This window comes from Panthera uncia, assembly GCF_023721935.1.
Source record: "Panthera uncia isolate 11264 chromosome C1 unlocalized genomic scaffold, Puncia_PCG_1.0 HiC_scaffold_4, whole genome shotgun sequence".
Taxonomy (NCBI): domain Eukaryota; kingdom Metazoa; phylum Chordata; class Mammalia; order Carnivora; family Felidae; genus Panthera; species Panthera uncia.
Window position 1 is genome coordinate 104,042,088 of NW_026057585.1, and position 18,026 is coordinate 104,060,113.

The 18,026-nt window shown below is 53.3% G+C and overlaps 1 protein-coding gene across 1 annotated transcript in view; it reads left to right on the plus strand.

Annotated features, from left to right (window-relative positions):
* The first annotated feature begins 201 nt into the window (after window positions 1-201).
* SSU72 (SSU72 homolog, RNA polymerase II CTD phosphatase) overlaps window positions 202-18,026 on the plus strand; it is a 26,549-nt gene continuing 8,724 nt past the window's right edge. Inside the window, exons 1-2 of the mRNA XM_049618279.1 lie at window positions 202-376; window positions 9,955-10,098. Of these exons, the coding sequence (XP_049474236.1) occupies window positions 297-376; window positions 9,955-10,098 (224 nt within the window). The 5' untranslated portion in view covers window positions 202-296. The remainder of the gene's footprint in view (window positions 377-9,954; window positions 10,099-18,026) is intronic.

An 18,026-nucleotide genomic window follows, 5' to 3' on the forward strand; every position in this document is an offset into this window, starting at 1 on the left:
GAGGGCCGAGGGCCGCGGGCCGCGGCCGCACACGCCCGGAGCAGCGGAGCGCCCGCCGGAGGCCCGGCGCCCGGGGGCGGGGCCTCCTCCTCCCCTGGCCGGGCGCCGAGGGCCCGCGCGAAACGCCGCTGGGACGCCGCCCGCCCGCGCCGCGCGTCTCGACGCGTTACGTCGCGGCGCCGCCGCCTTGGCGTCATGACTTCCGGGCGCCGCGGCCGCCATCTTGCTCGCGCGGAAGCTCCGCGGCTGGGTGGGAGTCCCGGAGCCGGCGCGTCGCGGTCGGTGCGGCCGCCGCTATGCCGTCGTCGCCGCTGCGGGTGGCGGTGGTGTGCTCGAGCAACCAGAACCGGAGCATGGAGGCGCACAACATCCTCAGGTAGTTAGGGCCTCCGCCCTGGCCTAGCGCGCCCTGTCCGATGCCGGCCGACAGGCTGTTTCTCCGGCCTCGCGCGCCCTGCGCTGCCTGTGCTGGGCGGCGGCGGTCCCGGCCCCGGTTCCCGGCCGGTGCTGGGCGGCGGCCCCAATCCCCGGTCCCGCAGGCCCGACGCCGGCGGCCGGGCAGGCGGTGCGCGGCGGCCGCCGAAGGACGCCGGGTGGGCCGCGCCGGGCTCGTTGGCTTCGGGGCCGAGCGCAGCGAGGAGTCGACGAGGCTCGTTGGTCCGCGCGGTACCCCCACAGGTTTCCTAGCGTCGCGGGAGAATTCAGGTTCTGAGCCCAGAGGTTCCCGTTCGCGCAAACCTCCAAGCTCCCGGTAAACCCAGATGCTTGATGCTGTTGCATCCACTTTGCACGTATGTTTGTGCATCTGAAAATAGCCGATCTTCTGTAAGATTTTCATCGGTGGGGCGGTAAGTGCCAAGTCCAGGTGAGGGTCTAGGAGATGGTAGTGTCCTGACGACCTTCTCCAGGGGGTGTCGTCATTTATCAGATCTGGAAAACGTACACAACGTAACCTCAGGATAAAGGAAGGCTTAAGGAAAAAAAAAAAAACAACAAACCGCCTATTTTGTTAATTTTATGTATTTGTATTTTTGCCCCGACTGCATTTTCGAGTCTTATGCCAAAAAATGCCCCTCTCCCCAAAGCCTCCAGTCAGTAATTTCTGCACTCCACGTGAATTCGCTTTTTGTGCGCTTGTAATCGACGTGTCAGCACTCTCTTTTGTGATCGTGGCGTTGTATGTATTTAATAAAAGTTTATTCCCGCTTGGTAATTTTTTTCGTTCAACATCACTTGTTAAAACGTGAACTTGATCTCTCACATTACAGTTAAAGTTTGGTATACACGTCAACTTTGGTAGTAAAGCAAAGTCGAAACCGCCTTTTCTCCCGGAAGTTTCCACAAGGGATAACAACAGTGCCTGCTCGTAGTTCTCACAGTGCAACTTTAACTCTCCCCAGTAACTTGGAAAACTTAGAATATCCTGCACCTTCTCCCGTTTCTTAACGAAGGTAGGAGTGTCAGGTGTCCAGGATCTGCTATTTAGAAGTTTAATTTTTTCTAATCTATGCCACACAGCCCACAGTATTCGCTTAATGTTTTTTGTTAGAGCATGGGATGCTTTGAACCTAACAATTCATTGTGAAGGTGGTTTTTAAACTACAACCTTTAAAACTGCGAACTTGTTTTAAAACCAGGAATGTGCTAGAATTAAGTTCAGAGTCATTAAATGTTTGGTGAGTTTGAGCAAAAGAATGTAAGGTTAACATTCCTGGAAGATTCCTCAAGGAAAATAAAATTTAATGTCCTGAGTTCTAAGAACGCATTATTTGGAGACCACCTCATCCTGCTGGTTCTGGGCGGTGATCTGCATAACAAAGTTGAGATGAAATGTAACAAAAGGAAAATGTTTTTTTAGTTACCTAAAGCAACTTTGTTAATGAAACCAGTTCCAAAAGTCTTGCCTGTCTGATAACTTCCCTGAGACGGTCATCACAAGACCACGCGCCCTTGTTTAGTTCAAAGCGGCGGTAGCGGCTCAGCACTGCGTCTCCTGTTTCCCCTGGAAATCGGGGTGCAGAAGAGCCCCTCCGAATAATCACCAAGAAGGAATTCTTATGTGTGTTTTTACCTGTTTTACTGTTAAAATTTTACTCAAAAAGAGATTCAGAATGAGGATACAAGGAGGTAAGTTTAGGTAACCGGTGTTATTGATGTGAATGTGACATTAATTTAGACATGAATCTTTAGGGTCTAAAATACTTACATTTGGGGAATGTATTTCTTTGTTAGAAAGTAGTGTTTGTGCAAACAAAGTTCTCATTGTAAAAGATACAGAGAAGATGGAGACGATGGCGATGACTCAAAGGACCCTTTCCGTGTACCACCTTCTGGAAGTTTCTGTGTGCACAGACGCCTAAGAGATTAAAATGTTGTTTGGTAATTTCACATAATGTTTGATTTCGGTTCTTGTTTTGATGTACTGAATTTGAATACCTGTATCCACATTGAGTCATGGCAGTGGTTACAAAATCAGGACACAGTAATCCAGAGGAATTCTGTGCAGCAATTAATTTTGTAGCCAGTTCCTCATTAGGAGACACTGGGGCTGTTTTCTGTCTTTCAGTCTTAAAACGTCAACATCCTTGTGCCGTATGAATATCTTTGCACAGTTTTCTGATTTCCTTGGCATGAATTCCTAGGGATAGAATTGCTAAGTCAAAAGATAGGCATATTGTACGTTTTCATATATTTTGCCAGACTGTCTCCCAGAAAAGTACCTGTTAGAGAATTCCCAGTTTCTCAATTTGGGTATTTCATTTTTTCATGCTGCTGGGGCAAAAGAGGATCTCCCCCTTCCTTTGGTTTTAAAATTGCTATTGAGATGAACCAACTTTTCATGCCATTTTCACTTTTGACAATTATTTGTGGTTTTCTGTTTAGATTATTTACAGGTTTTAAAAGCATCTTTAAGAAATTGATGTGGTGGTTTTGTTACCGCCTTAGAGCTTATGAACGTCAGGGCCTATAAAGGGGGCATTTGTGAAAGCCTAGGAAAATGGCGTGATAAGTGAGAAAGGAAAGCTGCAGCTCAGTTACAACCACCTGAGACGGCATAGTATCAAAAGGAATGCAGTGGGGCGCCTGGGTGGCGCAGTCGGTTGAGCGTCCGACTTCAGTCAGGTCACGATCTCGCGGTCCGTGAGTTCGAGCCCCGCGTCAGGCTCTGGGCTGATGGCTCGGAGCCTGGAGCCTGTTTCCGATTCTGTGTCTCCCTCTCTCTCTGCCCCTCCCCCGTTCATGCTCTGTCTCTCTCTGTCCCAAAAATAAATAAAAAACGTTGAAAAAAAAAAATTAAAAATCTACATGTTTAAAAAAAAAAAGGAATGCAGTGAGTTGAACCTGCACAGTAGGTAGTTTTATTAGTGAAACCCTATTTTATTTTATTCTTTATTTTTGCCCTATTGAAAATCAGTTTTGACTATTTTTGACAGGTCAAATATTAGTGGTAATAAATGTTGGCATTTTTAGTCACAGTGTTCCCTGGGGTGATGATTTTTGATCCTTTGAGACTAACTCGTTTCAGATACCAGTCCTGGGAGCGCTTTAGGTTTTTAGGAGTGTTTCCACAGAGGCTTCTGTTCTTTGTGCCCTGTAGACTGAGATTGCCCTTTGGGGTCAATCAATTTATTTTTTGTTCCAAGCTGTCTCCTAGATGTCGGTGGCCATGTTGATTTTTTAAAATTTTCGTCTGTTTATTTTTTCAGAGAGCACGAGCGCATGTACGCGAGTGCAAGCCAGGGAGGAGCAGAGAGGGAGAGAAATGCCAAGCAGACAGCTCATTGTTGGCACAGAGCGTGACGCGGGGCTCAGACTCACAAACCATGAGATCGTGACCTAAGCCGAAACCAAGAGTCGGACACTTCACCAACTGAGCCACCCAGGCACCCTAAGGGCCGTGTTGATTTTTAGGAAGCTCTCTGATGGTAGCCATTCAAGACCGATTTTAAGGACAGACTTTTATATATTGCTGAACTGAGTTCTCAATTTGCTTTTAGTGAAAGGCAGTGTGATTTGGGGAGGATGAGCAGAGAGGCTGCAGATGTGAAGGAAACCAGGTGGGGGTCAATCTCTTGAGCTCCTCTCTGCCAAGCCTTTCTAATGCCATTTGATTTCATCCTCGTAACCATTAGGAGGTCCACACTTAATACAGGTGAGGAGATGGAACCCAGCGCAGGAAGCCCTGGCTCACGAGTGACAGCAGGGATTTGGACACGAGGGCCTCTGGGTATAAACCGAGACTCTAGATGGGAAAATCATGGGCTGAAGAGGGGTCCCGGCTGAGGGGAGGACAATGGAATTGGCTGAGGTCCTGTGGTTTTCTGATTTGGGGTGAGGCAGCCAAGTCTTAGTGTCATGACTGGATCCTGTGGGCTTCCGGCCACCCTGGGACAGGGGCAGTTAGACATCCTCTCCCAGATGGGACCGAGTCTCAGGCTGCCTGTGTTTATACCATAACAGCACACCCAGTTGTGCTAAATCCTCATTTCCAGTAGTCTCTTGTCCTTTACCAGGGAGGGATAGTCAGCTATGCAGCCTCTCTGGCTGTATCTTTTGATATTTTGGTTCTGAGCACACTTGAATGGAAACCATTTGGGAGGGTGAAAGGATTTGAAATCACATCTTTATGGCAGAGGATGGGGCGCCTGGTGGCTCAGTTGGTTAAGTCTGACTCTGGATTTCAGCTCAGGTCGTGATCTCATGGTTCGTGGGATTGAGCCCTGTGTGGGGCTCTGCGTGGAACCTGCTTGGGATTCTCTCCCCACACCAGCCCCCCACCTACTTACGTGCACATGTTCTCTCTCAAAATAAATAAATGAACTTAAAGAGGGAGGTGCCTCCCGGGGAACACATGTGCCTTCATAGATTTTAAGGGACTGCGTTGTTTTTTGTCTTCAGGAGGCAGAACTGAAGTGAGGGTGATGGAGGAACGTAGATTTTTGTTTGAATACAAACATGGGTTCAGAACAGGGTAGACCAAGCCTGGTAACCACTCTCAGAGCCAAAATATTCTTCCCTGCATAAAGGATCATCTTCAATCTTTTATAGATGAAAACAGGAGGAGCCCAGAGCGGGGAATAGTTCAGCAGGCTCCCATCTATGAGGAACACATTCTTGTTTAGGGCCAGTTAGTGTTGGAGCAGGAAAGCAGCACATCGGTGGTCAGTTGTCGCTGGACCGTCTGAAGTACCAGGTCTCGAGGGTCAGCTCTGCTGGCACCGCGCGGCGTGGGTGGGCAGGGACAGGAGAGGCTGACAGGAACCAGCAGAGCAAGGTGGCCTGCCAGAAGCCGGGGTTGAGGAAAAGCAGCTGTGGAGGGAGGAACACCCGAGAAGGGGTGCTGATGCGGGGGCTAAACGTGATGGCTCACTCGTCGCAGGCCTGGCACGGTGATCTCACGCTTAGCCGTTCAGTTTTGTCGTCGACCTTGGGGGACGGTGAGAGTAAGGTGTAAACCCTAGAAAATATTTACCGGAATATGTTTTCAGCCAACATTTAGCAGACGATGACGAATCTTCCTGGAGTGTTAACGTTCCAGAAGAGCTCATCTTGCAGTCTTCGCGCTGTGACACTGCAGGCAGGCATTCAGGTGCGATGCTTGTGAGCAGTTGATTTGTGTTCTGTACATATGAGGTCATCACATACTAGACGTCGGGCCGGTGAGCAGTGAGTGATGTGCCTGCGTGAAGGTGACCTGGGCCCGTGCGTGCCTCGCGCCCTACTTAGACACAGGGTGTGCCTTCAGAAGGTTGGCGGTGGGTCTAGGGTTCCAGTCGTAGCCACAGTAATGCTTGAAATTAGATTAATAACCATACTGTAGAAAACTTGGATGTTAGCTTATGATCCTTTTTGGTATTCATTTTAACATCATTATTTTACCTTTAGTCATGGGATGATAATTGAAACAATTCGTTTCCCAAAATTTAACATTTTCTTTGATAGGTTCTTTGTGATAGGTTTTTTGATACTTGGGAAGACATTTGATAAAGGGTAGTTTAACATACAAAATAGTTGGTCCTTGAGACGAAGCTTCTTGGTTGTCAGGAATGTTTTTATAGCGTTCAGTTCTCTTATGTAAGGTCATTGTCACACCGCAGTGTTGTCACAGCACAAGATGGGCTCCTCTGTCACTTGCATCAGCTGAGAAGAAAGGGAGCTTCTGTTGCCAGTTAGTCTTTTTGCCACTTGGGAACATTCTGTTGGGGGAAGACCAAGCCGCATTTCATTTTGTTTCAAAATACGCTGGATTGCCATTTCAGAAAGTCGGGGAGGGTGTGGAGGATGGGCCCCAGGCTGTTCCCAGTGGGGGCTGGCTTCCTCCATTCAGAGTCCCACCTGGCCCTTTGGGGATCCTGCAGTCACCCCCTCGGAAGCCTAGGGTATCTACTTTCACGGCTGTGGACAGACAAAAGTGGAAAATGTTCCATTTGGACACCTGATGCAAACCTCGAACCCCCCTGTGATGGAAGATGGGTAGAAGAGATAGGTGGGCCTGCCAGGTGGCGGCCCCAGCAGGATGGGGGACGGGAGTCCCTGCACCGAGGGGTCTCTGGTTGGAACCTCTTGGGAACTCAGTGGGCAGCTTTCAGGTGGCCTGCCTGGAGCACCCTGGGGTCCGGTCCAGGGTCTCTGCATCACGGGCTAGGATGTGAAGATCTTTGAGGTGCCCTGTCTTCCCGCTCCCCCCGCTCCCCTCTGCTCCTGCCCCACAGCTTTCTCCACTGCTGTCCTCTCGCTGGCCTGTCTTTGGTGTGCACTGACTGTTTCACCTGCTTTGTCGTCCCTCCGCCCGCCTCCTGACCTCCTGACCTCCTGACCGTCTGAGAAGAGAGATTTGGGTCTGTTTTCATCACTGCTGTATCCCCAGTGCACAGTAAGCTCCAGGAAACATTGTTGCATCAAAATGGAATGATAAACCTGCCATTGGAAGTGGTGGTGGTTTTTCATCTTTTGAAACTTGAGTTGTGCCCTCGGGGGTCTTGTTTCTGTGGCTGATGTGGTTTCATCGCACACCTCCGTCCTTTCCCTTGCCGGCTAGAGATGCGGTGCCTGGGCCAGCAGATGCTGGGGATGTGAGCGGCCCAGCGCCCCCGGACACTGGTGAGGGGTTGGTGGAGCTGGCTTACCCGCATCCCGGATACTTGTGACGCTTCCGGGAGCCTGCCTTTCCGGGAGCCACAGGGTAAACTCACAGGAGACTTGAGGCTTGGCATGGGTTCGCACACCAACAAGGGGGGTTATGCCACTGGCCAGGGTTGGTCTCAGGAATCCCTCCCTCTTTCCTTCAGTGATGTGCATTTTCCACGTCGCATCAGGCTCTAAGCCGCTGGGGCATCCTGAGGACACTTCGGGGGAAGTGGCTCCGTGCTGAAACAGCAGGCTGCTTGTTGCGGGCAGTTCCTGGCAGATTCGGGCTCACCGCTGTGTGTCCTCCAGGGCTCTGTGGCCACGACCTGCTCGCTCAGGACCCTCTTCAGGGGAATGGGACCCGAACGGAAGCAGGTGACCATGGACCTTCCTTGCTCGGAGATCAGCAGGTGGCTGGCGCCTGGGTAGCAGCTTGTCTCTGTCGGCTGTTGAGGTGACCTTCATCGTGGGCGTGTCGGTGATCTGGCAGGAAGTACTTGATCCTACGTGATCTGAACTAGCTAGGAGTCGGGTTCGGATTTGGGGTGAAGACGGTCTGCGTGTACCTCCTCAGGGCACACGAGTAGAGGTGTCTGTGTGTCCGTGCCGGTCACTCTCTGGTCACAGCACAGGGTGTGTTGTGGTTAAGTGTCGGAAATGTTGGTTGTCTTTAGGGTTTTAACGGTTCGGGTACGTGTGGGCCTTGGTTTGCTGATCATCGTGTTCTGTGTCGTGGGTGATGTCCTGAGGGCCTGCTTGCACAGCTCGGACTGGACTTCTAGGGACGCAGGCAGGTGACTCCACCCTTGCCAAACTCCCAGGACTCGGGTGAGGTGAGAGACAGTGTGAGTGGCGGAGGGGCAGAGAGAGAGGGAGACACAGAATGTGAAGCAGGCTCCAGGCTGTCAGCACAGAGCCTGATGCGGGGCTTGAACTCATGATCTTGAGATCGTGACCTGAGCTGAAGTCAGACACTTAACCGACAGAGCCACCCAGGCCACCCCTGTTCCAACTTGATGCCCCGAGTAGGTACCGGCTGTTGAGGCTTCTCTTCCCTTGGGGACACAGCCCCTCCCAGGCCCCTGTGCCACCACAGTTGGGCATGTTTCCACTCTTTGATTTTTCTGTGAACAATTGCACCAGATTTTGTGTGGGTGGCACCCTTCGCCCTTTTCACAGCGGCAGTCGTGTCCTGCTGCGTGGAGGGACACGGGCTGGTTCTCGTCAGGGTTGCGGGGAGTGTCCTGCGGGCCGTTAGCAGATGTGTGCCCGTAGCCCGCAGGACGGACTTCCAGAGGGAAGTGTGTACGTTGGAGAGGGTGGGCGGTTTGTGCTTGACGGATGTCGGTGCCCTGTCCAGAGGCTCACAAGTCCTTGCAGCAGCGCCGTCTGAGGTTTTTCTCCCTTGTAAAACTGCTGTTCGTTCGCCGTCCGTCGGGTACTGCAGGTGCCAGGGGCACGGCGGCAAGCAAGAGGGACCACGTCCTCACTGCGTGGCGCTGACGTGGCAGTGGGAGAGCGCTAACCCCTGAGCAGACTCCCCGTCCTTCGTCTGATGCGTCTGTCTTGTGACGAGTGAGATGAAGCCGTTTCCTTCCTGTAACTTTCATGCCTGTGCCCTGCTCCTCTGGGTTATCTGTCTCCTCCTCCACATCAGGGCATGCTCAGCCGCGGCCCTGTTGACATTCTGGCCTGGAGGACTGTCCTGTTCCCTGTCGGAGGCTTAGCGGCCTCCCTGCTACCTAGACACCGGTAGCACCTCCCAGTTGTAAACGAACAAAAATATCTCCAGACATAGTCGAATAGCCCAACTTCTAGAAAAGCCCGAGACCCTTCTTGCCAGGCGGGGCTTGCGCGAAGGATGTGGGAAACACACGTGCTCTCCCGAGGCCTGCAGCTGGGGAAGTCCCTTCAGATGCAGAAGGTAGTGGTTTACAGATAGACAGCTATGATGAGAAGTCCCATTTATTGAGACGCTTTTAACACTTAAACTTTTTACTTTTACTCACCGTGAGTTTGGAAGCTTTCAAGTTCTATGCCGACTGACTTTTACACGTGACCGCCACAGACCCGAGAGTGGTTATCGGTGGTGACAGAGCGTCGTGGGCCCTCATACCTCTGGTGTTTATTGTGAGAGGACCTCTGTCCCCGTGTGGGTTGTCACGGGCTGCGCTTCGCGTACATCCCCCGGTTGGTTAGGAGACACGCTCGTCCCTTTCCTTATCTTTGATCCAGGTTACAAGAGTCTCCACCACTCGGGGACTATCTGTTCTCGGCCCTCACAGCCGACACGGTGCTGCCGGCCGCCCCTGTGCTCTCGGTTCTGGTTTCCCGGCAAGCCCCACACCACAAGATGCTGGGGACGGGACGCGTGGCACTCCCCGTGGTAGAGTGTGCTGTTAAGTCCATGGGCGCCTCTCAGGAGTCAGGAGATAGAGGTCCTGTGAACCTGAGCCCTCTACAGAGGTCAGGGTAGTGGTCAGGCATCAGGAATGTTCCAGAAGAAATCTTCTCTGACCCTGCGTGTCTGGCAGGCCCCTGAGGGTCAGAAAGTTTCTAGGGGGACGTGGTATACAGCTGTGGTGCTCAGACGCCACCTTGTAACTGGGTTGAGACCCTCCGTCTTCCGTCCGGGTGGGTTTCGTCCAGATTCGCGCAGTATGCTGCAGGATTGCTGACGATTTGTGCATACGACGCCAGAAGTTACAGATGTAAAAGCGTGTTCTGTAGCATCGGCAGTCACTCTGTTTCCCGTGTCATATCCCTTAGTTTGAGAGGTTTGTGTCTTAATCCGACTGTGATTCTCTCTCCTTCCGTGTCTTTCAGCAAACGGGGATTCAGTGTCCGGTCCTTTGGAACAGGAACCCACGTGAAGCTCCCAGGACCAGCACCGGACAAGCCGAATGTTTATGATTTCAAAACTACATACGACCAGATGTACAATGATCTCCTTAGGAAGGACAAAGAACTGTATCCCAGTGGGCCGCCCCTTTACACGCCCCACGTGCTGGTCTCTGGCAGGTGTAATCGGTGACGTGTACGTCACTCCGACCTCCGGTTTAGGGGCGTCGTGAGGTGGGCACGTAGTGGCCGCCTCCGTGGGGTGCGTGGAGTCTCCCCCCGCGCGGTGCAGAAGCGGACACGTAGGGTGTGCGGACGGAAGCGTGGAGCGCACCTTGACAGAGTCGAGGGAAGTTCCGATTTAACGTTAAGCAGAACAGTTTAGATGAGGAAAGCGGAAACCACAGGGTTAAGTTGCTTTTCTCACTGCAGGGCTGCCCACTGCTGTCCTCTGCAGGTAGGTAGGCGTGTGCGTGGGTGTGCGTGCGCGCGCGCACGTGTGAGCGCGGCGTGCACCGATGCGTCTGTAGACAGGCCGCTTCACACATCTCTGCCACGTTTCCACGGGGTCAGGTTAGTAGGAGGGCCAGGTTTGCTACCGAGGGAAGCACGTCAGAAGCAAATAACCGGAGAGAACTTTATTTCATTCCAAGAAGAGGCAGAACAGACAGGGTCTGCTACTTACGACTCATGTGAAAGAAAAGGTATTTTTTAAATCGGTTTTATGAACGTGACCTCCGGCTGTGCAGTGGTTAAGATCATTGTTGCCTGGCTTTCGTCCAGGGCGCTTCATGATCACCCTGCGCTGCTTTAAAACTTCGGGGCCTGCCTCGTTACGGTGAGTGATTTACAGTTTTCAGGATGGAGCCCAGACATGTCCCAAGTGCAAGGAATATAAACACCAGACGGAGAACTTTGTCCTCGTGTCGGTGCTCTTACGATTTTTAATAAACTATAAATGTTTTTTGTAAATCTGTAGATTAATTAGTTAGCTGGAGTGTGGCTCCACATGTCATTCTAGCAAAGTGTAAAACTGGACCCTGACGGTTATTCCGTCTGCCCCCTGTGCTCTCCTTCCTCACCTACAATGAGAACGTTCTCGGAGGGCACTGAGGCCACGGTGCCATAGCCTGGCACGTGGGGCTGTCTGTGAGTCGCTGTGGATGGTGGTCACCTGTGACGCACCGCTCCCAGGAGTCCAGGACACGTGGTGCAGTGGACCCGGCGTCTTCCTGGGAAGTCCTGCGTGCCCCTTTCTCAGAAGCCCAGAGCCGGCTCTGGGAAGAGACCCCGAGGATTTCCAGTGAGCCGTGCCCCGGTCCCTGCATCGCAGTGACGTGCTCTGCTTGTGTCCTTGGGCCAAGAAAGAAGGCTGGGCTCTGGCTCACCGAGAGCAGCATCTCAGGAAGGCTTTCTCCCTGAACTTCTCCCTTGCGTGGAGAGCTGGTCTTAAGTCTTGCAGAGAAGTGTTGACCACAGCCCCTTTACCCTGGAAAAACCTTTGACCTTAAGTCCAGGCTTTTGTAGCTTGTTATAAACTCTCCATGTGTCGTGAGGCTTATCTTGAGACTCTGTTTTTGAAGATTATTCTTCAGCTGGCACCATTCATCTTTAAAACTCTTATGTTCAGGAGGGAAATGAAATCAGAGAATATTTATTTGTTCGTACTCCCTTAATCATTACAAATTAGGCCTTCTGACCGTGGAGTTGACCATGATCCTCCTGTTTCTAGGAACAGGCAGCACGTAACCACATTTTAAAAAGACCAGAATGAGAGGGTTTGGAGTAGGAGGGTTGATGTGATGTCCTGGCAGTTCTGAATGAAAGAGCAGAGACCAGCTGCTCAGAATTCAGGATCTCCTTTGTAGGCTGACTTTGTACAGAGGCACAGTCTCTCCACAAAGCATCCAGTCCAGGAGACAGCCACACGTGTGTGCCTTTGCTGCATCGTGGGGAGGGTGTGGCTGGGAGGGACGTGGCTGTTCCAACTGTCACTGCACTATTTGCCTCCTGAGACCCTGTGTGGGAAGGTCATCTTCACAGACCTCCCCTTTTGATTGCCCCTCGTGAGGCTCTGGGAGGGACACCTTTGTCGATTTATTAGTCACTTCTCTTGGGTGGGATCTCTGTCCTTTAGGAAGGGGGTTGTAGTTGGTTAACTCACCCAAGTACAGCCCTTGGCCAGTAAAGGAGGGACACGTGATCCAGGGGTTCCCCGTGGACACTGGCAAGACTCAGGACAGGGGCGTCAGTCTTCGTGCATGAAGGGAACAGGGAAGGAGGCGATGGCGGAGGGTCAGCTGTGTGTTGGGGTTAGACACCGGGCTTGGGAGGTGCCCTGATAACACGGGAGGGGATACTTGGCTGGTAATGGGGCACTTCCAGCTGCAGGGGGCCTGCCGCTTTGGTTGCTTCCCCCATTGGCTTTTGTGCGCAGATAAGAGCTAAAAAGCCAGATCTGTAGCCTAGACTGCCAGGGCTCTTACGGAAGTGACGTTTAGAACCTGCTGTGGAGAGCTGGAAGGTATTTTAGGATGTAACCCACAGATAAAACACCACATTCAGTACATGCTCGAATTTTCAAGAGAGAGAATGACTGGACAGGAGAAAAATGGCACATGGTGAGCAGAGCTGGGAGGTGAGGCCGAGTGGCCCAGTGGCATGGGTCGGGCGCCCTATGGGTGTGCGTGCACAGCGCTCCTGAGGCAGAGTCAGGACGCAGTGCTGAGCGCGGGGCTCTCGCTAAGTTTTGGCCGGCAGGCCTGCTAGTGTGAAAGCACTTTATAGGTAGGTGGTTTTCTCTGAGCAGGGTGGGCCTCGAGGGGTTGGGGGCCTCTTGCCTGTGGCTCCCGGTGATGCTTGAGCGGCCAAGCCCTGGTCTGCTGTCCCTGTCGGACCTGCCGTGGGAGGTGCAGCAGGGCAGGGGCGTGAGGTGGGATACAGACCTTGTTCGGCTAACCCTAAACTAGTCCATAAAGCTGGACTGGTCTGGTCCCCAGTTTCCTGTGGGAATTATCTACCAATAGTACTGGGAGTCAAGTCAAAAACAGAAGAGTTTTGTGGTCAGAGAATCCATGCAGCACACGAAGCTCACGGTCTTGTGGGCCTTCGTGTACTTCATGGGGCCGTGCAACCATCACCGCGGTAATCGTGGACCGTTTTCACCCCCACCCCCCACCCCCACAGCGTCCCCCGCCCCTGTCACCCACCGGCTACCTTCTGTCCAGACGCTTCATCCAAGTGGAGTCCTGGGCCTTGTGCCCTTTTGTAACGGGCTCCGCCCCTCAGCATGTCCTCGAGGCTCGTGGAGCGTGTATCCAACTGTCCATTTTTAGACATGATTTTTTTTTTCCCCTCTTTTAACCTTAAGTTTTGTCTTCCTTTGCCCTGGAGTTATTTTGAATATGGAGCAGCTTTAAAGTTAGTGTTTCGCCCTGTGGGCTTGAGCACGGCTCCAGGGCTGGAGTGGGGCAGGCTTGGAGGCTCGGCTCGCACTTGCCTCCAAGGCATTTCCTTGGGGGGGGGGGGGGGGGGGTTGCGGTGAAGAGCCCTGGGCCTGCCTGGAGCACCTTTCCTGAACCGGAAGTAACTTCTGCGACAATAGCGGATCACTGGACCCGGTGGAGGGGAGGGCTGCGGTGTCCTCCTCGGGCCTGAGAGTTTCGTGCATTCAAATTAGTGCCTGTTTAAAACCTTTGAGTAGCTACATGCTTTGTGAACTACAAAATCACTTCCAATCACTTGTCTTTAAAAGCAAGTCAGTGTGTGGCTCTAAATATCCTCAATGACGTTTTTAACTGGAGACCAGTTGCCCCCTAAACATGGGTTTGAAATGCAAATAGAGCTCTCACTCCCTGGGTCCTGGATCCTCCATATTCTCATTTTTCTCCATCTGTTGTAATTACCTTCTGGGGTTAGCTTTTTTTTAACCATTTGTTCCTTTTCATCCTCATTTGCACTGTCTTTTAGGCCTTGGGTTAATTCACGTGTACAGTTGACCCCAAACAGCATGAGTTGAAATTGCCCAGGTCCACTGGTGCGCAGATTTTTCTCGATAAATACAGTACGGTGCTGTAAGTGTATTTTCTCTGCCTTGTGATTTTCTTAAATTTTTCTCTAGCTCCTTTGTTCTAAGAATACAGTATATGATACATACAAAATATGTGTTGATTGACTGTGTTCCCAGTAGGGCTTCTGGTCAGAAGCGGACTGTTAGTAGTTAAGTTCTTGGAGGGTCCCGAGTTATACCTGAATATTTGCCTGCAGGGAGCACCCCTCACCGCCCCCCCCATGTGGTTCCAGAGGCCACTGTATACCCCGTTCTTTACTGTGTACTTGTCTTGGGGTAAAAGGTGAAAATAAAAATGATCTCTAAGATCGTAAATCCCCACAGCCTCCTGACCTCTGTCTCGGGTCCGAGGTCGGTGGACACGGGAGCTCAAGAGGGGGTCTGTCCTCCCTGAGGCCCTGTTGCCGTGCGACAGGGCCTCTACCCTTTTCCAGAAGCTTGTGGTCTGGGTCTCCTCGGGCTCCTGTGTCCAGCTCAGCTGAGCCCGGTGGGGAGGAGGGGGGGTGCCCGCCTGCCGGTCCCGTCGCGGGAACGGTTTCCGCAGCTCCAGCCAGAGCGTTCTCGTGCCTGCCCCGGGCCCGGCTCCACTGTCGGGTGAGCGCGCTCACCTGGCTGGTGGTCCCTGGCTGCCCCCTGGCTCGCTGCGCTCGAGGCGCACCGAGGCTCTCTTCACTTCTGCTGCGTTGCACCTTGTCTCATTTCATGCTGCTTGGCAGCTTTTTAAAGTAGTTTTTAAGTAGTTTTTGAAAACAGTTGTTTGTTTAACAAACGTCTACTTCTTAAGCCAAACACTGATTTCTAGAGAAACTCTGATCTAGCGTTGCTGGTATCTAAGCTTTCAGGTCTTAGCAAAGCACTCGTGCTTGAAGTTTACAGATGAGGAGCCGGAACAGCCACCACCGTTTTGGAGAGTGTGTGCCACCTCCGCTGGGGTAGCTGCCAGGGGTCGCTTGCGTGTCTGGGCGTGACAGAGCCAACACTGACCTCGCCCGCTGCTTCCAGAGCTCACCCGGGGCTGGGGGCAGGCCTGGTCTCCCCAGCCTGCGGGAGGTGATTTGCTGATGCCGGGCGTATAAACTCAAGGGTGGTCAGAGGACATTGTAGACTGGCCTGAACTGGCCGCCGAGCCTCGTGTTGGGGCAGCAGTTAGGTTGGATGCTGGTGGCTCGGGAGCTGACTTTGACATTTCCTCCGGGGGTTCCCAGGTTCTCATTTGTGCAGCCTGTATGCTCTGGAAAAACCGCTCTGATTTCCGAGTTGAATTTCTTCATATGAAAGAAGTCCCAACTCAAAAGCTTTTGATGTGGTGGTTCTGAGTATGGTCCCAGGGTCCCAGTGCTCCCTACGGCCCTTCCCGAAGACCCCATGCTTAAAGCTTACCTTTCTCCCTCTCCCCGAAGTGTGGAGAGGGCTCTGGCAGAGGCTCCCCTGCCCACCGTTCTCAGTCCTCCCTCTGACGGCTGACAGGCTGTTTGAATGCTTTTGAAGACGCCCCAAACCTGCCCTTTCCCCCAAAGCACTGGGCGCACCCTCTCCGGCTGGCTTTTCTTCGTCACAGGATGGGGAGGAAGGGGGACAGAACCGCCAGGTGCGGTAGGTCACTGTGAGGCCCGTGGGGACCAGACCCCGGGGGCCCAGGGAGGCCGCCGTGTCCCACTCCAGCCTGATAACCTGCTGGCTGAGGAGCAGCCACAAGAAACCCCTTGCTTCGTGCTGCTTCAGTGCTTTGCCCTGAGAACATGGGCTCGGGGTGTCTCCTGTATCCGTGTGGGTGAGGGGTGGTCTGGGTTCCCACGTGTGCTCCTCTCCTGGGGCCTTTCCTCTTAGTCCTCAGCGTGGTAGCACTTGGCGTGCTCCGTGATTCCTGCGTGTGGTTCCCTTTGGCCTTTCTCCCCTGAATCGAAACTCCGAGATGGTGTGGCCCGTGGCACGTAGCCAGTGCTGGACAGTGGGAATCCAGGTGAGCCACCACGAGCTCGGATTGGGGGGGGAGGGGCCGGATGGGCACACGGGAACGGGCCTCTTCCCCGGGCTGGGGAGACTGCCCGGGCCTTGACCAGGAGGAAGTGCGGGGTCGGGGAGGGCTCCAGGGAGACAGCCAGGCTGAGCAGCAGACGGGGGTCCGGGGTCCCGGGGGTCCCTGCGGCATCAGTCTGGCTTTCCCACCAGCCTTGGGGGTGGAGTGCCCCCTGAGGGAGCCCCGAGCGCAGGCACCGGTCCAGCGGCGCCCACCTTGGTACTGACCACTAGCTGGAGCTGTGCGGCAGGGGGGCTCATGCACACGCAGGGCCTGAGGCCCCACCGGGTCTTCCAGCTGCCCAAGCTGTCGTCGGCAGATGCCCGGGCCCTCTGTCCGAGAGGGGCTCCCAGTGGGCGTGTGGCCTCTAAAACAAGGGACTTCATCAGGGTGGCTCTGAGGACACATCCCGAAGGGCAGGCAGCAGCTGCCATCGGCACCCTCGAGGAGGGCCTGCTCCCTGCCCCGGCCTCTGAGCAGGTCTGAGCGGCGTGTCCTGCCAGGATGGCCCCCTGGGTTGCAGGTCACCTGGAAGCTTTGGAATCCTGTCCGCCTTTCCCCGATGCGTCCCTGTCCCGGCCCCGCTCCGAGCATGCTGGGCATCACCATTACCCTCCAGAGTAACATTTCCAAGTCTGGGAAAAGCATCCCCACCGGGCCTTGTTGCGTGCAGTTCTGGGCACGTCCCAGTTGGCGGGGGACGCTCAGCGAGGCCTTTCTCTCCAGAGGCCTCTGCACAGCTTGCTTCTCTGCTGGCGGTGAACCTCGCCGTCGGCTGTCCCGTGGCCACGGCTGTTTTCCCCGCTGGCTGTTTTCTTCGAGGCCTGTGGACCCGGCTGCTCTCGATCCCCACGAGGAGCCCTGCTGGGGGCAGGTGCGCAGCTGTGCAGTGAACACTGGCCTCCCCCCTCGGCAGACGTTTCGACGCTATAGAAGCTGAGTGCTCAACGGGGGTGGGGGCGGTTTCAGCTCGGTGACCACCGTGGGCTTTGTCTACTCATCGTGTCCTGTTCCTGCTTTGGGCTTTTTTCTTCTGGGATTCTTAAATTTTGTGATAAAACAAGGGGTTTTCTTAAGGGTTTTTTTTTGTTTGTTTGTTTTTGAGAGAGGGAGAGCGCGTCCAGGCTCTGCACTGCCTGCGGCAAGCCCAACGCGGGGCCTGAACTCCCAAACCGTGAGCTCGTTATCTGAGCCCAAGTCGGACGCTCCACCGACTGAGCCACCCAGCCACCCTCAACTATTTTTTTCTTAGCTCACTAACTAGAGTTTCAGTGAGGAAGAGGGATCGTTTTACTTCTCCTTGTACTCATTCACAGAAGTGTCGGCCGTCGAGAGTAACAGCCCTTGCTCAGCCTGCGGGACGCTGCCTTCTGATGGCAAAGCCCCGCGTGTCACGGATGTAGGTGGTCAACGCAGGCGGCCCAGAGAGCAGGGTGTCTGCTGTTCGTGCTGCTGGGCTCAGCCCTCCTGTCTCCACGGCACACCTGGGATTTAGTCCAGTTTGGAACCATTTATGTAAACCAGACGTGATGATAGTCTAATTCATAATTTTAAAACTTTTTCTTAAAAAAGGTTCAAAAAGTAAGTTAACTTTCACTAAAATGCTCCATCCTAGGGCTCAGCTTTTTGCGCTGAGGTTGAAATGTGTATAAAATTAAGCAGCTGGGGGTAGGTATGTGTCTGTGCCTGGCCGGCTGGGTCGGTGGAGCATGTGACTCCATCTCGGGTCACAGGGTCCGGCCCCTCGTAGGGCTCGGAGCCTACTGTTAAAACGCACACACTCACAAAGACTGAAGATATTTTTCCCACTGTAATTTTATTTATCTGGCCAAGTTATTTAAATTTGTTTTCTGAACTTCCTCAAATTTAAGCGGATGTGGTGGTTTAACCTGTTTGGACAAGTGGTCTCGTTCTCTTCTCTTCTCTTCTCTTCTCTTCTCTTCTCTTCTCTTCTCTTCTCTTCTCTTCTCT